The sequence below is a fragment of the Thunnus maccoyii genome, chromosome 1 (assembly GCF_910596095.1).
Source record: "Thunnus maccoyii chromosome 1, fThuMac1.1, whole genome shotgun sequence".
Taxonomy (NCBI): Eukaryota; Metazoa; Chordata; class Actinopteri; order Scombriformes; family Scombridae; genus Thunnus; species Thunnus maccoyii.
In genome coordinates, this window is record NC_056533.1 from 11,575,496 (window position 1) to 11,596,910 (window position 21,415).

General features: G+C 42.0%; 1 protein-coding gene across 7 annotated transcripts in view; it reads right to left on the reverse strand.

Moving 5' to 3' along the window:
* Positions 1 to 21,415, reverse strand: part of chd9 (chromodomain helicase DNA binding protein 9) — a 76,355-nt gene that overhangs the window by 3,009 nt on the left and 51,931 nt on the right. For 4 of the 7 annotated variants that reach the window (XM_042406278.1, XM_042406269.1, XM_042406315.1 and 1 more), the window contains 24 exons: positions 20,210 to 20,453; positions 18,212 to 18,388; positions 17,749 to 17,892; positions 16,322 to 16,577; positions 15,565 to 15,775; positions 13,284 to 13,479; positions 12,722 to 12,904; positions 11,546 to 11,731; positions 11,151 to 11,261; positions 10,810 to 11,009; positions 10,183 to 10,382; positions 9,825 to 9,984; positions 6,887 to 6,976; positions 5,849 to 5,952; positions 5,406 to 5,523; positions 5,209 to 5,266; positions 4,979 to 5,027; positions 4,363 to 4,603; positions 4,003 to 4,208; positions 2,418 to 3,293; positions 2,076 to 2,245; positions 1,679 to 1,909; positions 515 to 692; positions 7 to 155 (listed from right to left, as the gene is read on the reverse strand). In XM_042406278.1, the coding sequence (XP_042262212.1) occupies positions 7 to 155; positions 515 to 692; positions 1,679 to 1,909; positions 2,076 to 2,245; positions 2,418 to 3,293; positions 4,003 to 4,208; positions 4,363 to 4,603; positions 4,979 to 5,027; positions 5,209 to 5,266; positions 5,406 to 5,523; positions 5,849 to 5,952; positions 6,887 to 6,976; positions 9,825 to 9,984; positions 10,183 to 10,382; positions 10,810 to 11,009; positions 11,151 to 11,261; positions 11,546 to 11,731; positions 12,722 to 12,904; positions 13,284 to 13,479; positions 15,565 to 15,775; positions 16,322 to 16,577; positions 17,749 to 17,892; positions 18,212 to 18,388; positions 20,210 to 20,453 (4,738 nt within the window). The remainder of the gene's footprint in view (positions 1 to 6; positions 156 to 514; positions 693 to 1,678; positions 1,910 to 2,075; positions 2,246 to 2,417; positions 3,294 to 4,002; positions 4,209 to 4,362; positions 4,604 to 4,978; positions 5,028 to 5,208; positions 5,267 to 5,405; positions 5,524 to 5,848; positions 5,953 to 6,886; positions 6,977 to 9,824; positions 9,985 to 10,182; positions 10,383 to 10,809; positions 11,010 to 11,150; positions 11,262 to 11,545; positions 11,732 to 12,721; positions 12,905 to 13,283; positions 13,480 to 15,564; positions 15,776 to 16,321; positions 16,578 to 17,748; positions 17,893 to 18,211; positions 18,389 to 20,209; positions 20,454 to 21,415) is intronic. The other 3 variants (XM_042406296.1, XM_042406291.1, XM_042406287.1) reach the window with 3 other exon arrangements.

Consider the following 21,415-nt stretch of genomic DNA (forward strand, 5'->3'; position numbering starts at 1 on the left):
GCTTACCTGATCAGGGACAGCAGGGGCTCGACTCTTGTTCATGAAGAGCAGGTCCATCCCCTCCACATTCTTCCTCCTCCCCCTTCGCCTCTTTACCACCGGCTGACCATCTACTACTCCGTTCAGCCTCATCTGACCAGCAACACCTGGAGGCACTGCAGAGGAACCAGGCAGTCATTTTTTGACTTGAATGAGATTTATATGACTATTTTTTTTTTTTTGTTTGTTTGGTTTTTTTTTTTGGGGGGGGGGGGGGGGTCTGTTTTTTTTAGGCGTAAAATGAAGTTTAATGAATTAAGTGTTAAACCAAATACAGATAAATATCTGCAAACATTACAAATTTCTACTTCAAGTGGAAAGAGAAGACTCCCAATTGAAGTCAAGATGTGTTTAAATCACCAAAACTATACTCTGCTGCCATCTAGTGGTGGTAAAGGAAAACAGGCTGGCTCCATCCCAACACATTCAGAATGCACAGGCCTTTAGGTATTTTCTGTATTTTAAATAGACGCACCGTTCTGGAAGCTGCAGTGTGGCTTGGTGATGTCTGCCAGGCCTGTGTCCGAGGCGCTCTGCAGCTCTTGAAGCCGGGCCAGGTACTGCTGCTGGGCCTGGGGGCCCTCCTCTGTCTCCAGGGGCCTCTTTAGAGGGAGACCCTGTTTCTGGAAGGTCAACTTCAGACCTCCTTCCTGCTACACATACACAGGCACAAGAGTCACAAGTCTGGACAGATGCATAGTCACAAGGCTAACATACAGAACTATAAACAAGGAGAAACGCTATCCTTAATTTTTATCAGACTTCTAATGTTGATTACATACTGTATGTTAGCATTCTCTACCTGTTTGTCTCCCCAGTGATTTAAGGATCTCAAAGTAAATGTGTCTTGTGTTATTTTCATAGCTCTAATGCTATATCCTGGTAGGTATACTGAATTTAAATCTATGTAATAAAGTATCAACTTGTAAATAAGAATTTCTTATAATAACAGCAAATATTTGTTAGGTATTTTCTTGTTAGTGGTATTGGGACACATGACACACAGTGGGTAGTGGCTACTAGGGCAGTGGGTAAAGTCTACTCATAGCTTGGATATATAATGGAAAGCCATGCCAAAGGGATAGCTGCTGTCAGCATAAAAAAATCCAGATTTCATAAACAACAAGCAGCAGGTGTTTGATGATCAGCAATGGTGAAAACCATACAATTTGGGAAAAGATCCTTATCGCCATAAAGCAACACAAAAGCGAGGAATAGATTGAAGCGAGACTTAAGCCTGCCAAGTTAATAGCCACATTGCCTAGAAGCATATTAGAGAACACCCACAGCTGAGGTCTCCTTTTCAATCAGATTATAAACAAGACCCCTTCAGTCTAGAGAGGCTTCAGACTGAACTTTATTATATTTTCATGACTGAGTGATTTGTGCTTGTGTAATCACAGCCTCAGAGCCCAATTCAAATTGAGTGTGTGGGAAAAGAGAGGAAGGCTGCTATTCAATTAATCTCTCCTCTGCCAGGCAGTCAAAACCACTAATCATACCCAAAGGAAAGAAAGGAGAAGACCAGAGAAACATGCTGAACACGGCAACTAACACCGGTCATGGCAGCAGAAGTGGTAGGGTCCTACGATTAGGGTGAAGCAGAGGGAGGAGGGGAGGAAGGGAGAAATCAACATACATCGTTCAGTTTTACTGAGAACTCCTTGTTTTCTGCAACATGCTTGGTCACCTTTGACCCTTGTGGCGAGGCAGAGGGGTCCTCGCACAGGCTGTTGGCGTTGTCCAGCAGCTTGGTGGTGTAGAAGGAGGCCACTGCACCTCCAGGTTCGTAGGCCCGGCGTGTTCCTGGCCACTTGCCCTTTAGCACTGCCTGGCAGATGCTGTCCAGGCGGTTGATAATCACTCGATCCTACATAAAACAGCATAGAAGATCAGCACACTCAAGCTGATCACCATTTAGTTTAGTGATGTCTAAATAGCTTAAACTTTAGATGTTGTGTAAGCTATTGTATGCAGTGTTATTATATATCAATAACAGTGACTGGGTTGCACGTGTTTACAGTACAGTGGTTCACCTTTGGCCAGTACGATGCAGCAAGCATGTATCCTCCTCCCTGGAAAGGATGCGAAGAGTTGTTGGTGATGCCGTTCTCAGCCACATGGGTGTCTTGCGTTTCATCCTGTGTAGTGCTCAGAGATGCCACACTGTCCTCATCAAAGCCCTTTACACTTGTTGCTGCAGGCACTGAGAACGTGACAGAACACAGAGACAGACATTAGAAACACACCTGAAACTTTTTAGTGTCAGAGACTTCTTGAATACTAAGCAAAAGTACCAAAGAGCAACAGAAAAATCGAATTTGCATGGTATATATGGTTTACTTAGTTGTCTCCTACATATTAAAAAGGGTACTCACCTTTCTTCTTTCCTTCCTCTCCCTCACTTTCACTGTCATCAGAAGATGATGAGGAAGAGGAGGATGACGATGAAGAGCCAGAGGAGCAAGACGATGAAGAGGAGGAAGAGCTGGACCCGGAATGTGACGAGGAAGAAGACGATGATGATGAAGAGGAAGAGGAGCGGGATGAAGAGCTTGAGGAGGAGCCATCTGAGTCGGACTCTGAGCCACGCCTGGCCTCCCTGCGGCTTCTCTTGCTGGTCTTCTTGGGTTTCCTCTCTGAGGAGTTGGGAGTGAGAGGCTTCGTTCGTGCTGCAACCATCTGCCTTTCACTGTCCCTCATCTCAGGAATAGGCTTCTCCTCCAGACCTGTAGGAGTAGCTGGCGCTCGAGGAGGACTCCAACTCTCCCCATGCTTCTCCCTGCTATCCTCCCCTTCTGAGGCTGGTTCGACTTTGGGTACAACCCCACAGGGCTCTGGGTCTCTCGGGGCTGTTGGAGGCGCCGGTGAGCCTGTCAACACTGAGCTGGTGGCCTGGTACTGAGGGTGTAGGAGCGGGGTGGATGTGCGTGATTGCTGCTGTGCAGCTTTTGTTTGGCTGTAGTTGCGTTGGGCAGCCATGAAGCAGAGCTCAGGGTCTCGAAGAATGTGGTAGTCTGTGCGGCTGACGCCGTGCTTGGCAGCACCAATTAGCAGGTCACGGTCATGAGTACCAGCTTCCCACCACACGGGTAAGTCAGAGCTCATCTGACACAGTGACAGGCGCTCATAGAGTAATGAGTGACGAAGGACCTGCTCTCTCACCTGGCGAAGCAACTCTACTCTGTACAGTGTGCGAGACGCTCGCTCCTCTGTGATGGGCTGGATGGTCAGAGATGGGTCCACTGCAGAGTCTGGAACAAAGACATACGAGAAAACTTGTGTGAGAGGAAATAAAGGCTGCTCTACAGGTACAAACCAAAGACCTGTTTGTGCCTGGAGTTTAAACAGCACACTGTTTGTCTTTCCACAAATGATTAACCTTATCAGTTCCTCTGCCTCAGTACTGCTGAGCCAGCTTGTTCACCAAGGTGCTACCGACCTCTCACCGGTATAAAACCATTTACAGCCAGGAATGAGTGTAAAATGGTTTTAGATGTTGTAATGGTTGCAACCCAAATATTTTATTGATTTAGTTTCCTCTACCACCAGCAAGGTCACAGTTAATTGTTCTCTCTCACCAGTTGGGTTCATGTATGCTAGTTATGTCTGCTCCCATCTTTCCTGTGTGAAAAGCTGGTGAACTCATTTTGAGAAGTGTGTGCGTGTGTGTGACAACGGACAAAGCATAATATGCAGTGTTCTGACAACACCATACATTCAAAAGTACTCAGATCTCATTTATTTGTCAGTGAAATAAAAAAAGCAACTGGACAAGCACATAATTTCATGATCATAGGGTCTAGCAGGCTAACACTTTGTGTGGGAAACTGTTGAATGTCAAAAGCAAAATGTTGATGTGGTCTCCTGAGTATCCAGACCTCTTCACTTCAGATGTATATTAATAAAGACTTGTTTATATATGTGTGTGTTCATGTGTGAATAAGAAAATAGGCTTCTGACCTCCTTCCTTGGGTGGCAGGCGACACACCCGCCTGCACATGGCGGTGAAAGCACACAGGTATTTCTGCAGACTCTCATCAGTCTTCTTGTGCAGTCGAGCCATGGCCCTGAACTTGGTCCAGTCAAACCGTCCAAGGTCTGGGTCAAAAACAACACCAAAAGTGGAGACCACCCGATAGAAGTCAGCCTCCTCTCGCCTGGTCCATCTGTTGACAGTGTTATTACAGTGTAAATTTTCCAATTTACATCTATATTCTGTGGTTACAATAATATATTCTGACTTTATCACAGAAATATTAGTCTAAACATCCGAGATATATTTCTTTCTCAAACAATCATTGATCTGATCTGTGCACTGACCTTTGTTGGCGTTCAATCTTAGCAGCCATCTTGGGGTTGAGGGTGTCGTTGAGTGTGGGGGGCAGCGGGCAGAGCGGAGCAGACATTATCATGGTCTGCTGAGACTGAGCCTGGTGGATGTGGAGGATCTGCCGGCTCTTGGTGTAGCGCTGGGAGGCTGTGATCAGACGCCTCAGCCTGGCAGTCAGCACCGAAGAAGAGGGCCAATAGATACTTTCACCTTCCGTCACTGGAACTGCATCTGGAACAGAGTAATTTTCCGTTTCACTATTTTTTTTTAAAATTTATTTATTTTTTTAAATTCTATCTACAGTGAGTAACAACACTGCTATGATAATTAGTCACTATTAATTTAAGTAAGTAATTAAGTTTGCAGCCAAATTTGACACATCATTAATAATAAATGAGATAAGTCCAGTTTTGTGACAAAGTGCCATTATTTCTGTTTTTTTTCCACTAATGTGCAGAACAAAGGACATTTTGCATGTGCAGATTTCATCTTTACTCCAGACCTGAACATTTAAAATTTCAGAACTTTTCTAGATTGCTCCTGTATGTGGGAAGCCTAATTATGATGATGATAATCCTTGGTGGATTACAAGCATCTAATACTCACCTCCAGCGTTGTCAGTGACAACCAAGTCTCCAGGAGAAGAGGCATCATCCTACATGAGAAGACAGTGTGCGTTTATCACATCGTATTCAAACAGGAAACATACAAGATAGTGATGGATTGCATAGTAAATCACAAATGTACAAAGGGAATAATGTCTTCAGCCAGTCAGATAGAGTGTTACTGGGCCTTATCAGAGGGCCAATATTCCCTTTTGGTTCCTGTGGTCTTACCTCCATATCGTCCTTCAGCAGGGCTGGAGCAGGCTTGTATTCTGGATCATCTACATCCCTGCACATGCAGATAAAATTTGTTTCATTTTTGCAGTTGACAACTTAGTGGAGAAAATTTTTAAAAATATCTAAATGTTAGTCAAGCGAGATAAAACAAAGACCAAATAATGTTTTTCAGGCCCAGGTCATGTACCCACCCATCCATGAAATCATTGCCTCTCTGTTCGGCAGCGATGGCCTTCTCATCCGGTCGTCCCACACGCTCTAGGAAGCACAGGGCAGGGTCTGCACGGATAGTGTTGTACTTTTCATAACCTGGGAGTGCACAGGAGGATAAGCAAACACCAAGGTTAGCAAAGGATAATGCATGGAAACCTTAGATAGGGCCACAAACACAAGCTGGACATTTTCCCACAATCACTTGCTATCAATGGAAAACACATACACAAATACACTATAAAAGTGACACCAAAATTTATCAGTGAAAATAAAATTGTCAGGTACTGACTATTTCCTCTTCTGTTTATGCTTTAAAAGTACAGTAGAGGCTAGTAGGATTTAATGCCACCTCCAGATGACATGGCTTTATACAATATGGGAATTCAAATAATTAGTCACAGTAAGCACTGAGTTTACTTACCATGCTTGTAGATACCCAGCAGCAGACACTTATCAGAGACGGTATCCCACCACAAGGTTGGAAGCTCAGAATGATCAGGCTCTGGCACCCAGATATTTATCTCACTGAGGAGGAGTTTCAGACAGACATTGTGGGAAGAAATTTCATACACTTACTGATATTCTAGCACTCTGACTGCAGTTTTGGCTTAAGCACAGTTCCTTTTTTGCAACGCGGTTTGTGAGAGGCAGTTACGTAAATCTACGCCAGTAAACTGTTCCATCTCTGGGCCCAGAGCTTCTGCTTTTCCTGATACACGCAAATATTGTATACAAGTCCTCTCTTTGAAAAACCTAAATTTGATCATGATTTAGAAAACCCCCACTTGCTTTTTAATTTGTTTCCATTGCTGTTTTAGTTTACTATTCATGCAAAGACTTCTGGCTGTTCAGGAGGCCAACATGTATCTTCTCTGGAAGGCTTTTTTTGATAAAACAACAACATAAGACCTGTGAAACAATAAAAGCCCTATGTAACTTTGCATGGCGCTTTCCTTGTTAACAGTTTCGATGAACCATTTTGAACAGCATTATATCAGAAACAAGAAAAATGCCCATCTTTCACCAGCAGGTGGAGCTCTATAGCTTTCTTATTCATTTGGCTGATCAGCTGTTTCTTCCTTCAACAGGTTGATACTATATGCTAATGACCACACTCACACTAAAGGAAGAAAAATTATGAGGCAGCTAATTCACCTTGATATGGAAACACTGCTATTGGCAGTAGACAGCTCTGTCCTGGTCTAAGCTCTTGTAATAAAGCTGCTAAATTTATCTTACCATCTGTGTAGGAATTCCATTTCTGAGCAGCAATTACATGCCGTCTACTGTTTAATGTGTAACTAGCACAAATATATTCTGTGAATTGTATTTGTGTTAGTTGATTTAAGTGATTCTGTTCCAAGCGGTAAAAGGTGTAGAATAAAGCCAACAATGATAAAGCATAGGGAAAGTGTATGTGAGGTAATGTAACACCTGAGTTTGTCAAAGTTGAGCTCACCTTGCTTCCACGCCGTCTAGTACCTGCTGGGCCTGGCTTCCTATCACCTCCTGTTTCAGGTAGTAGAGCATTCTGACCCTGAGCAGCACCCTGCACAGAGAAAGCCCACTGGTCACAAAAAAGCCCTGACCATGCACAAACGCTGAGCGAGCAGAACCGACACACACACACACACACGTTCCCAGAGTCACACAGCAACCTGATGAACACAATGCACACGAGTGAAATGAATTACAAACAGGATTATACTGTGAAGTCCTATCATTTCATTGCCATAACATTAACAGCACACATTACAATTGATCTGCCTGTACGGTTATTCCTTTTTGTGATGAACAGTGTACGGCTATAAATCATTATCTGTACAGGCCTTCCACAGAGCAGGACACACTTTATGAGTCACCGTGACCAATGCATACAATCCCTGATCAATTAACTATCACTGAAGTCGACATTATTTTATCAACCACACAGGGAGTCATGAGCAGCTCTGTCGCACGGCTCTGAGGACTGAATCAACAGACAACAGTCTCTCTCCAATCATCATGTGGTCGTGCTCTGGCAGTAGATGAAGGCTGGGAAGTCGAGGCTGACAAGGTAGAGAGAGGCTGACTCACAGGGGAGACATTAGCTCTGTGATGCATGATCACACATCACAGCCAGCAGGCTTTGAGCAGAGACAGAGTGAAGTGGTGGGAACGGCGGTGCGGTGGTGTGCCACGCTGTAACGTCTGGTACAGCTTGAGATCTTGCTTAATGTAGAAAGTGTTTCACGTTAACATTTGTTTATAAACACAAAATAATTTTTTAATCCATTGTGTCATGTCTTTCTGCTGTTGCAAAGCCCTCAGGTTTTGCTCACATGAAAACAAAATTGTCTATGAACATTGCTGAATTATTAGCTGATTTACGATTATTCTTTCCTGAATGGCTACATCTCAGAAGACATACTCTGCCATTTTCAAATGAGCAGGGATATTTAGGCAGTTTTATCCAAATTGAGACATACAGCTTTCCTGGATGAAAATCCTTAAATCTCACTCTTCATTAAAATATAATAAAAACTTTTACAAACCAAATTAATACAAATTAGATAAGAAAAATAATTTGCCAAGTAAATTTTATGGCTGCAGGTGTCCAGCCTCTGTTGCCAAACTATTGACGTCTGCAGACTGAGAGCTGTGCGCTTCGCTCAACAGCAGTGAAAGAACTGAGGAATGTCGCTCTGAAATACAGCATGCCAGGAATTCCATCTTTCTTACACTGTAACTCAGCTAAATATTGTTATAAATGAGCCCAAAATCCTTCCCTGATTCACTGACAGGACCAAGAAAAACTGCAGTGCCGAGGTCTGTTGGTCTGTCTGAGTGATGGATGTCTGTGGTGACCAGTCTGGACTTGGAGTTCAGCTAAATCAAAGTCTTGAACTTCCTCCCTCTCCCTCCTCCACCCTCTATCCTCCTGTGTGACTGGACCCGCCCAGGAGCAGCTGCCGCTTCCTCTGCCTGTCAGCACAGCCCTTCATCACTCTCCTTCCAAGTCCTTACTTTGTGTGTGTGTGTGTGTGTGTGTGTGTGTGTGCTGTGGTTCACTCAGAGAGGCTGCAGAGGATCTCAGCCTAGTCATACAGTCTTCCGGGAGCAAATGAGCAAAGTATGCATGACATGAGCGTCATGCAAAGAATCCCTCATGGTCTGTTCACAGAAAGCAATCCATCAAAAGCCAGTGTAACAGGCAGATGCTGCCTCACAGATGCAATTCAAAGCACCATAGCATTCTTTAATGTGCTTTCTCAAAATCCTATCACACATGCTATAGAGCATTGATCAATCACAATTTCACATCTTTATTACAGCATGCACTGAAGGTAGTGCTGATATTACTACACAGTAACAACTCCAGAACTTTTGGAAAGTGTCAAAATCATTTCCCATTACTTCCTAGACTTTCTAGTCCTCTGTAGGAGCTCTATCCTACATTTATGATCCTGTTAAGGAAGCCAGTGAACGCCCCCCCAACCCCACCAGTCACATTCCAGGTCCTCAGAGTGAAAACGCAGAAGTCAGCAAATCCTGCTGACTGTGTGTCCCCATTTGCCCGTTGTCACATATCAGACAATCCCTGGATTCAGCACTACTGGACCAGGAAACAATGGGGAACTTTCTATGGACGCTGCAGTGCTCTGTGTCCAAAGCCCTATGGACACAAGCCCCCCTTTTAAAAAGAAGCAGCCATCTATTTGGCTTTATATCTCAACGGCCTATCTTTTCCCCTCTGTCTGTAAATAAGAGAGATCTGTGACAGCCATTAGCTGGGCTGAAGTCTCATTAAGATTTGTATCAGTCAGCTGGTCTCCATGTGATGCATGTCCGTTAATGAATCAGTAAAGTGTCGGCTCCAATAGTTGTGTTAGTGCTTCCTAATTACTGTTGCTTGGAGGTGCTGCAGTTAAAATTTGAACCACGTGCAAATTGTATTTTCATACACTTAGGCTTCATTCTATTAAAATAAACTGATACAATCTGTGCTAGAGGAGAATAATGACCACCTGCCAGTTGCTATAATAGGATAAAGGTTTAAACACAGACACAAGAGAACACACATTCTCACCCACAAGAGATAAAATATCCAAGTGGTAGACTATTAGTCACCATGTGCACTATGAAGCGAGTTAAATCCTGAAAAATACAAGACATTCCAACCCTTTTTGTCTCTTTCATCTATGAAAATCATTTCAAGTAGCCAATAATATTTATCTTGTGTGGTTACTACTACTGGTCTCTTATAAAGAGCTGGTTATAAAAAGGAAAACGAATTCTAGTTTATTGTACTGTTAGAGATGTAGGAATATCCACACTGTAACTAATAAAAAGTGTCAGCTAAATGCTTAAAATGTTAAGTGTACAATGTAAACATAGCTGGATAAGGAAACACCTACTTGTTGCAGTGATGTTTAAGGTGTTTCTTGTAGCCGTCGTCCTGAAGCATGTGCTCTGGGTTGTGCTTCCTTAGCCACTCAGCCTTGTGGATGTCAAAAGAGCTGGACTGGGTCTTCATCTTCTTACCCTTTCTGCCTCGAGGGACTGGAGCAGACAAACCTAATGGAAGAAGAGGGGGGTCAAAAGTCATATCCCACTTAGTACAACCTCTCCATGTGTATTGATTTTTATCACCTTTCCTTGTACTGCAATAACCTTTTCGTGATATCATCTGCAGACTCATAGTGATACATTGATATTACCGCCATCTGTTGTATTTAGGACAGCCAAATGAAGCTTATACATCCTGAGACTCACCAAGGTGATTCTGCAGCTCCTTAGTGCGTCCGTCTTCAGTAGGAGCAATCAGGTCCCACATGAAGCTTTTGATTTTGTCATCTCCACGATAATGGACCAGGCAGTAGGACAGCAGGGCCCTGCAGATGGCCTCCACATCCCACTCTGTCAGCTGCTTCTTAAAACGCCCATGGTTGAGAATATCTTTCCAACGACCCCAGCTGGACAACGAAAAAAAAATATTTTATTAAATTCCTTATTTACACAGGGATTAAATCAAGAAAACATTTGTGAGCCTGAAAAGTTGTCCAGGAGGAAATGTGTACAATTTATTGAATTAAATATTATATTAATTTAAAACTGCTCTATGCCTGATATTAGGCATGGTGCCTGAGAACTTTAAAATGTTGTTTGGGTATACTATTTGGACACTTCAGTGGTGAAACTCAACATGTACATGGTTTTACAATTACAGTGATGATGGCTTTGTTCATTTGTAGAAAACTGCCATTGGCCATTTACAGTGGGGAACATTGTGAGGAAACATTACTGACTGTAGAAGATTTATCTGTCCTGCATTGTATTACATGTGTTTCAGTCAGGCTGCTGTAGGTTGATAGTGGCTTAAACTAATTTTAATCATCTTACCCGTATACAAGCAGGTTCTTCTCTACTCTGAAGCACTCTGTGCGTCCATAGCTGTTGAGGCGGTCATGGTTTCGCCTGAGTTTAGGTTTGGTCTCGTCATTGTCGCTTTCACCCTCGGAAAGCTCTGCCAGCTCATCCTTGGTGGCGCTGAAGGGCCTAGTCTGCTTTCTGACACGGGGAGTGTCAATCACCAAGCTGTTCTGTAGAGGGGAGGGGCAATCAAAATTTCAGCAAAGGGTTTTCCGTTCATATAAAACATGATCTGGAGAGTTGTGCCATTTCTGTAATGTCCTTATTATTCTTTACTCAGTGTATTCTGTCATTTGTGGTGCAGTACTTACTCTGCCATTGACCATATCCACATCGATGTCTGCCTTTTTGGCCCACTTGTCCCAGAAGTTGGGGTCATCCAGAGAGATGTCTGTGCGGTTTCCGGATGCCACAAAACTGGCCTGAAAGCAGACATCAGAATCATAACGATTCATAATGATCTGTGCCATTGTCTGTACGTCTAACTATGAGCTGCTATTGGTTGGCAATCAAAAACAGTCAGTGACCTGTAAAATATTCACATCACTTTCAAAAGACATTATTGTTGAATTATATAAAATGCATTTATGGTCAAAGAGAGTGAGAGTGAAAAAGCCACGGCATAGTAATATAGTGGCACACAATGCACTATATTAAGCTACAACAGAATCTACATATATTAAGTGTTGTGTGCATGTTGCACCACCTTTGCAAAGGTGGATCCTCGTCCCTCAGACTCAATGGTGATGGTCTTTGTCCTGCGCTGGAGGATCTGGTCGATGTCCTCCTCACAGAATTTGGCCCCTTCATCTTCCTCATCCATGATGGCCCCATAGGCACCACGTCGCAACAGATCCTCGATCTCCTTCTTAGACAGCTGCTGCTGCACCGCCTGGGAGGTAAGGAGAATGTTTGGCAGTGAGGGGAAAGAAAACACAGCCACCGAGTAAAAATAAGTGACATTAGCAAATAATATTGCAAAATTCATTGGTAAGGTACATATTACATACATGCTTGAGGAAAAACTTACTGTTAATACCTACAAAAGTCAAAGTGTTCTCAGAAATAGCCTGCTTAATACACAGCGCACACACACGGAGTATTAAAATAATAAGAGCAGCAGCCCTGTATCTAACCCCAACAGCTGTTTAGTATGCAAATATGTTCAGTCAAACCAGATGTGGCGACCTGCTAATAGCTAACAACCCCCTTATAGTTCAGATAATTCTCAAAGGACACCAACTGCAGCTAAACATCCACCTACACACTTCACACACTGTTGACACACGCCCTCAGAGAGAGATTAGACTCTAATAGGATCGGTTACACTTGAAGTGGAAATTTTAAGAGTGAGCTCCAAGTTTTAGGGTGTTTAAACTGTTCTTTTTCCTTTGCTTAGCATCTTCTTGTTGTCTGCCGTATGGTACAGAGTTTCTCTGGTGTCATTCGGGACTGATGATATCGGAAAGTGTTGACTTATTATTGTTGAGAAGACAATGTCCTGTGAGGACTGTGGTTAAACTTAAGTTCTTAATTTCCTTTCCAGATTTTAAGATTTTAATTCATTTTAAATATGATGATAAAATGAGTAGCTGCAGAAGAGGGTGGCTGAGTAAAAAAAAAAAAAAAAAAGTTGTAAAATGAGTTTGGTGGGTATGGCAGAGTATGTTAAGAAGAAAATACAGCTGTTTAATGATGCAATAGTTAAACTGAAAAATGTCATGTCCAGCCAAGGTCAACTTGTGAAATTGGATTTTATAATCACAAGCACTGTCTGAAAACAAACACTTCTCTTTGGAAATAAACTGAACATAATTTTAAAGACTTAATGTTTTAATTCCACATTTCTATTCCAGGCCATTTGGACAATTCTCAAACTTACCCCTCCCCCAGTACCTCCTCCCAGGCTGTTATCTCGGCCACTCATGCTCTGCAACACTGCTTTGTCCAAACCCAGCTTGAGGCTGGCACGATCAAACATTTCCCGCTCATACGAGTTCCTGGTGATCAGACGGTACACCTTCACTGCCTTGTTCTGACCGATCCGATGGCAGCGAGCCTGGGCCTGTGAAGAACAGAAAAACGGAGTAGTGCAATACACGTGCAAATAGGTTTCATTTCTATATCTGAAGTTTAAGCTAATTGACACCTGCTTTTAAATCACTGATCAAAATGAAAAATGTTCATTTCTACATGATAAAGGCTAATGTAAATAATGAAGTAATGCTCATGTATTCTTGATTGGACACAGTGTAAAGCATTTTCCATGGTGATGAGTCTAGCTGGCAAGTGTTTACATGAGCAGATGTCACACAAGAGATAACCGTTAGTGTGCCAGAATTCTCTAATGCCTAAACATTAGTGGTACATATCCACAGTGGTACATTTCATAGACTACTGTGTGTACGTGTGTGCGTATATGTGTTTGTGTATGTATGTCCTACCTGCAGGTCGTTCTGCGGGTTCCAGTCAGAGTCAAAGATGATACAGGTGTCTGCTGCTGTGAGGTTGATTCCCAGGCCTCCAGCTCTTGTACACAGAAGGAAAACGAAGCGGTCTGAGTCAGGCTTGCTGAAGCGGTCAATGGCGGCCTGCCGCAGGTTCCCACGAACACGTCCATCTATTCGCTCATACAAGTACCTGCAAGACAAAAAATGCTTGTTTGTGACAATAATGCATTCAATACGTGGCTTATCTGAAAGATACTTCACTTATACTTAAATATTAAATATAAAAAGTTTGGTTATGTTTGTGTTTTCTTGAGTAGTTTGATTAGTGAATTAAGCTCTTAAAAACTATCTTGACCTGTCATAACTGAAACAGCCATAGTACTTATGGACTGGGACCGGGCCTGGATGTACACCTAAAAAAAGGCATCCTCAAAAGGTAAAACTCTTTCTCTGTGTGGTGATCCTCTTTCATCTTTTCTCATCCCCTCCCACACTCTGACCCCCCACCCTCCCCGGGGTAATCCACTTCCAGTCAGGAGAAACTCCTTCTTGTCTAATGTGGTGGAGCCCTGAGGGCTTCTGTAACCTGCTGCTGAACCTTGTCTAGGTCTGTGCTGCACAGCACCTCGTGTTTACAATAGTTTAGGGTGTGCTCCAGCTGCTGGAGGGAAGCCAGAAGAAAAAGCGAGAGGCAGAAACAGAGACATGAAAGCAACAAAAAGAAAAGTGAGAAAAAGACCCAAAAGAGTAAGAAAAGTGAAACGGAAAAGATGGAAGAAGAGGAGTGAAAATGAATAAAAAATAAAAGGCAAAGATGAGAACCAGAGACCCTAACGCTTAGTTGTAAATATGAAATTCCTAAATGTAATTAAATCCTAACCCTCCCCCTTGTTGTCTGGCTAGAATGTCTTGAACACTCACTCCATCAGGTTTTTATGGGGCTTTCGGACATTACTCAAGACACTGCTGACACAGACAGAACCAGACACACAAAGCAAGGTGACCAAGCTCACAATTTGAGTGTCAAAGCAATGTTGTACTTAAGTTGTATAGTAGGTTTATGGCCATGATATAAGTACAAATGGTGTCCATCATCTTTATCAGCTGCTCCTGTGCTCTGTGAGCAAGGAAACAGACTTGCATTTTTTAAAGCTTTTAATTCACACCCATTTTAGGTTAAAAAACATTTTTTTTTTAAAAAAATCACTCTTTTAGCACAAAAACAGGAAAAAGACTGAGATTGATTTGACCTGAATCAACAAATACTGTAAATAAAAGAAAATCATGTTATTACATTATTTAGATAGTGAAATAGCTCTATTTATTAACCCTTAATCTTTGAAAATGAACCCTCATAGTGGAGACCAGATGTTATATTAAATTAGTATGTTTACCAATGCATCTGTGAAAAGGACTGACTTTTTTATGCTTTAGCAAAATGATGCGAGTTTCGAGATCTGTTTAGCCATACACTGAGAGTTAAAGAGGAGAGAAGAAAATACTACTCGATGTTTCCCCTCCAGAGCAATTACTTAAGACAATTTCCTTCACCAATCCAAAGATATGCAAGAATGAAGAGTGAGAATATGAAGGTGTTTGTCTGTATATGTGTCGTCTGTGTGTACACACTGCCTTTTGCCCTGTGCATGCTGGGATAGATTCCTGCTCCCTGTGACTCAGAACAGGATAAATGGTTGCAGATAATAGATGGATGGATGTGTTGTTTTGAGGCTCCATACCTCTAATTGCTAATGCTGCTGGTATCTGTTATTGCTGCTGCCAACTGCTCTCACTGGCCATTGGCCGTCATGTATCACATGCTAAAACACATCTCTACAGAAATAGAGATATCCTGTTCCTAATCATTTGCAGCCATATGAATTATAGTTCCCAGTATATTGTAAATCCTAGTTATAACGTTCACACTAAATCCTAACTGTCACATGCACAAGTTTTTTAATCTTAAAGAACCATATGAAGCCAGAGGATAAAAGTGGCTTTACATTTTTGATCAGCAGCGGTTCAACAGGAAAAAGAAGTGGGGGGGGGGGGGGGGGGGGAACGATCTCTGCAGTAAATTTTCAGCACAAGTTGATTTTCCTCCCTACATACACTGACAGAAATTGTTACCCTTTGCAACAATAAATATCACACTGCTTAATTACGATCTGTTGTCATGTACACACACACACACACCCACTACTTTTTGCAATGCATGATTTCTTTTCCAGACTTCAGTCAGAATGTCCTTAATCATCTGATCTGTCATCATTACCTTCTCTGAATGAGGTAGTCTTCCAAGATGTCCAGGCAGCGCACCATTTGGGAGAAGATGAGCACCTTGTGCCCTCCGGCCTTCATCTTGGGCAGCAGTTTGTCAATAAGGACCAGCTTCCCGGCAGACTGCACCATAGCCTGCAGGTGAAAGTCGATGGCAGTAGGACTATACACCTCCCTGAAGTCCTCTAGGATCTTCTCTTCTGCCCCTGGCGTAGCGAAGAAATTGATACATTAGCATTACTGTGTCTTTGTGCTTTTCAGTGTGCATTCATGAAGATACGGGCTCTACTGTTGTATTTTCTCATGCAGCAGCAAACATTTACACAATACAGATGAACAAAGAGAAACTTCAGAAATATCTCTGCATCAAATACATTCCTCATCTTACTGTCAACTTTTTACATGCCTGTGTAATATATACAGCATGAATTTTACGAGTATATGCTACAAATGCCATCCTACAGATTTGATACTGGTGACAAATACTAGGCAGACTCAGTGCAGATGCAAATATCCTCATGGTTTTCTTAATCCAACATCACCGGTATGCAGAGTTTGATGTAACGATCCCTTGAGGCATCAAATTATAGTGATCACCATAATCTGCTAAACTGTGTCCACTTCTCCTCCACAAGACTAAACAGGAAATTGTGGAATTGTAGGCCTTCTGCAGCTTTGCCTGCCAAAATTACAACTGTATATTTCAACAGTATTTAAAAATAAAAACAGTCACTTGGTAAGTATCATCCTACCTTTAATGAGGTAGGGGTGGTTGCAGCACTTTCTCAGCTCCATCATTGTGTTGACCAGGTTGGGCATATTTGCCTGGCCAGCTCCTTTAGCCAGGAAAGAAAAGTTCTTCTCTAGGATGGCACGGTAGTATTTCTTCTGAATGTTGGTGAGTTCAACCTCTATGATGGTTTCTTCTTTAGGGGCCAACTTCTTCTCCACATCCTCCTTCAACCGACGCAGCATCATGGGCTTTAAGATACCCTGAAGCTTCTGTACCTGTGGGCCAAAAAAGATGACGGTTACAGTTATGAAATTCACTAACTGCTGCACTTGACTTGGTTTAGAGCAGGAGCCAAAACAAACAGTGTCACACATGACATTTCAAAAGGTTTTGATGTGTTCCAGTCAGTTTTCCATTGCCAAGTTGAGAATAATTTATTATAGTCAATAATTGTATCCAAAATTTGATTGCAGTGCAGCATCAGACCAAGCATTTCAGTTTCCTTTCCTCAACTCCCACGACTGTAATGGATGACGCAGAGGCAAAGAACCACTAAAACTACACAACTGGGTAAAGTACATGTAATCTAGTAGGAGTAACCAAACACAGAACTAGAATGTAGTATTTTATATCAAAGGCTTTACATCATATTCTGTATATTATTAATATCTGACAATAGACTTAATACATTTCTTTATTCCATATTTACCATCACAGCATTACACATACAGGCCCTTGTCTAACATCAGTTATGTTGTGATGGTGAACGAGAACCTCTTAACATCAAGAGCTTTTACTATGAAAAGGACTTCACATTCCCACTGGCACTAAGAGCTTCTAGTTTTAGTATCCAGTGTACAGCTGTAGCTGTTCCAAATATTTTAACTTTCAGCCTGAGAACGACACTTCAAACATGTTGTAATGGTCTTTCCCCAGACTTCTCTTCAGTGTTACTGGCGAACGAAATGCCAAATACCAGCAGTATGTAGAGGAAAGGTAAAAGGCATTTTTCTTGTGAGCAATTGTGTCAATACAATGAGTAGCATAATACTCCATTATCTCCTACCATTATCCACCATATGGTGTGTGTGTGCGCTGTACAAAATGTCACTGTGGCCTAGTTAGAAAAAGCTCCACTTCAAGGGTTCCATCTGTACCAATAGGATCTTTGTATCTGAGCAACGATGTGTGCTGTGAAGGTCTAAAAAAGACAATAATTTGGCTGTCCTTTCATATAATACACCAACACTAAAAATTGTCTTTCCTTGAAACAATTGTAAACCTTAAGGTGACAGAAATAACAACAGAAGCTCAAACTACATTATTTGATAATTTCATCTCTTATTATATTATATGTTCACTCTGATATCTGTTGTATGACTGATTCTGATCATTCACAAAACATAAAAATGTTAGGCCATGTTGTCCATGTATCTGCAGGCTCACCTGCTCCTCAGTCTTGAGGTCTCCAAACTCCTGCATGAAGGTGTTTTCTGAGGGGAAGCGCGCAGGCTCCAGGAAGTGAAGCAGGCTGAAAAGCTCCTCCACTGTGTTTTGAAGAGGAGTTCCTGTCAGCAGGACCTTGTGCTCCTGAAATACGGCAAGAGTAGAATGTTAAAGTATTTATAATTAGATTCATTTATCAAAAGCCCTCCTGAAACAAACTTTTTTCAATTATTGGTTTATTAATGATCATTTCTTACATTCTGTATCAAAGCTTGCCTACTTAATTAAACAGCATAACAGAGTGTAACAGGAAGGGCTAGACATAATGTTTTGAGCATTTCATTCAAGTCAAAATAGATTGTATTAGTTTGAAAACTACACTGTGAAACTCTGCACAGCACTGTGTGTTATTTGAAATGACTTTTCATTCCCATTTCTCCCTCTAAGCCGATGGTTTACGTACCAGACTCATGAGCTTGAAGCCTTCTAGCAGCTTGCAGTTCTTGTTCTTGAGGCGGTGGGCCTCATCGATGATAACACAGCGCCACTCTATGGCGTTGAGCTCGGGACAGCCTCCCAAGATCATCTCAAATGTGGTGATAACAGCCTGGAACTTGTAAGCACCTCGTATCGCACGGCCCTTAAGCAAAAAAGGGAAGATTGTCAGATTGGTTCATAAAACATCTAAAAAAACATTTTTAGAGAGGTCATTTTTTGTGTTATGATGCACCAGAAATAGTGTCTGTTTTACAGGTGAAGGTATGTAAATTTTCTGTGATTTTTTTTTTAGTTAATTTGACTTATGAAGAATGTGTGCAGTCATTCAAAAAACTGTATTCAGAGAACTATGCAAATGATTAAACTGTAAAATAGAGAAGAGTGCAGACAGAAATGCTGCAAACACATGAATATTTAAAGTACACGTGGCTTACTTCAGCTTTAGATTTCATCAGCAATCTAAAAACACACCTTTTCATTGGGAAGCTATCTACAGTATAACAAGGACATGAGAGCACAACCACCAGTGAGTACTTATCCTGTTTGTTTATTTGTTTGTTTGTCTGGGGTGGTATTGCCTCACCTTGCCTCTCCATTTGTATCTATTGCCTTGACAACAGTCCTCCTGGGATACTCAGCTATTCAGTAACCCCCTCCCACAGCCAGCCAGCCAACAGACTGCTGTAGAGGAGCCTCTCCCTCTGATATGCCTGAGCAGCACTGACAGAGAGTTCCCCTTGGGGGCTGCTATGACATCACAGGCTGCCTGAGAGACAGTCTGGTGGCGGCTGCGCTCTGTTCTACTCTCGCTCGAGTTCATTCCTCTTACGGATCGTCTGAATACTAAGAGCTCCTAACTGCCTGTTGCGACACATCACATGGCCTGCCAACCACAGAGCGCCTCAGCCTGAGGCTCACTAACTACCTACCAGCCTACTTATTACTGGCAGGCATGTGCCCTTCTTTGAATCTTTTGTTATATGTGACGTTAGCACTATAAACCCCTTATTCATAAAACATTCTCATGCCCTACCTTTTAAGCAATGATGGGCTTGATAAACATGAATACATGTACAATAAGGTTACATGAATACATGTAAATGTTTTCTTTAGATTAATGTAGCAAGACCCACATTTAGAAGCATATCTGTAGGTCTTTTATGGCTCTTTGACCTACGAATCCATTTCCAAAATGTATGTGTATTTTCTAAAATGTATAACTGTCTATCTAAAGGTGATTTTTTTCGTCTGAAACACTGTGGTTTATATGGGTTTGCTGCAGTAGTTACTGAGTCCCACTGAGTGTTTCTGGCCTTTATGTTACACGTGGTAATCACGTTCTGCCTGGCTATTCAATATCTGACTCCTATTGTTGTATGCAGGCCTCCTGTTTTGAAACATATCATTAGATTACTCACAGGACTTCATGTTGCTGACACTGTGCTGCTGTTTTCTAAAAAAACACTGTGATTATTTTAATCAAAGTGAATCACTGCTTTCCGGTCTAAAAGGTAAGCACAGCGATGTTGCTTTCTGCGTGCCTGTCTTCAAAAGGGTAGATTAGGTATGTTGAGATAAACTAAAAGGCCTCTCAAACCTCTCAATTCCTTTTGTATCAGATAGAGACAAGCTGGAGGCCAAGCTGTGCCTACAACTGATTCTTGCCCTGCTGCTCAAGGAAAATATATGATGAAATAAAGTTAAACAGAAATTCACTGGCTACAACAAGACGTGTCTTGAGCCTTGAGAGGACACACTGCCAATAAAACAAAGCACAGACGCTTTCCATTGATGTTGTATTTTTCTCAAAGAGAGGAACATACTGAGAATGGTATGTGATATAATTTATGTGCCACATTACTCCTGTGCAGTATGTTTGAGGTTCTATACCTCAAACATACAGCTATCACCTCCACTGTGAAAGTTGTAGGGAAAAAGATCTCTGTGTTTTGCGCTCATTTACCTGTGCATCCCTGAAATACATCTCATACTGCTGGAGCATCTGCCTGCTGACCATGCTTCCATGATAGACGATGACATTAAGATGGGTCCAAGTACGGAACTCGCGCTCCCAGTTGGCAATGGTGGAGAGTGGAGCAATTATGAGGAATGGCCCCTTGATGCCCGCGCGATAGATTTCATCTAGGAATGTGATTGACTGGATGGTCTTTCCCAGGCCCATCTCGTCTGCCAGGATGCAGTTCCGTCTGACAGATGGAGATAACAAGGGTTAGAGGGGAAGAAGAAGAGACATAATTGGGATACAATAAAAACAAGAATGAGAAGTTGTGTGTAGAAAAACTGGATGAGACACTTAAAAAATTAATGTCAACTGTGTGAAAATTTAACGATTATACTCCTGGCATGCAAGTATATTAGACAGAATGTGCTTCAAATTTGGACCATGCTGCTGCATGAGTTATTATGTCTCCATACCACCAGGACATAGTAACGTGTATTTATGGTGAGCATTTCTGTTGGGTCTAACAGTTCTTGTATTGGTTAAAAGCACACAACAAATGTGTGTTGGAAGAAAAAGTGCGTGATAAAGATTAAGAAATAGAGGAAGAAGAAAGGGAAACAAAGGAAATGCACTAAGCACAAGATATTAAAAGAATAAACAGAGAACAACGAAGGAGAAAAAGACCTCATCGGCAGTAATAACAGACAAAGAGATGAGATACAACATAATGGCAAATGCAACTGCCTCTGCTGTGTGGTGTACTCCGGCAAACCATTTATTCAGCTGTCCAGTGGGTGGGGGTATTATGTCTTGATGCTAATTGCAACGTGCAGATATTCCCACTGGCCTCTTAAGCAGCTCTCTACTTTTGATGAATCTCTCTGCGTAGGCATACACAAACTCCTGCATGCTCACACATAACAAAGCCAATTCCCAGGGTTAATGCAAGCACACTGACACTTTGTACTCCAAATGTACTGTGCTTCACTTCTTTTGTGATCGTGGGCAAAGAAAAGCAATTGTTGTTGCAGCAATGTGCACCTTGACAGGAAATTTGACTCTCCTTGCAGGATAAACCAAATAATGTGAATACAGCCAAGTCACGGCGTGGTACACACACACAGGCCAGGAAAAGTGATTCATTATTCATTAATGGTGGTCCCCATGCACAAGAATTCTCTTGCAATACAAATCGGCCAATACAAA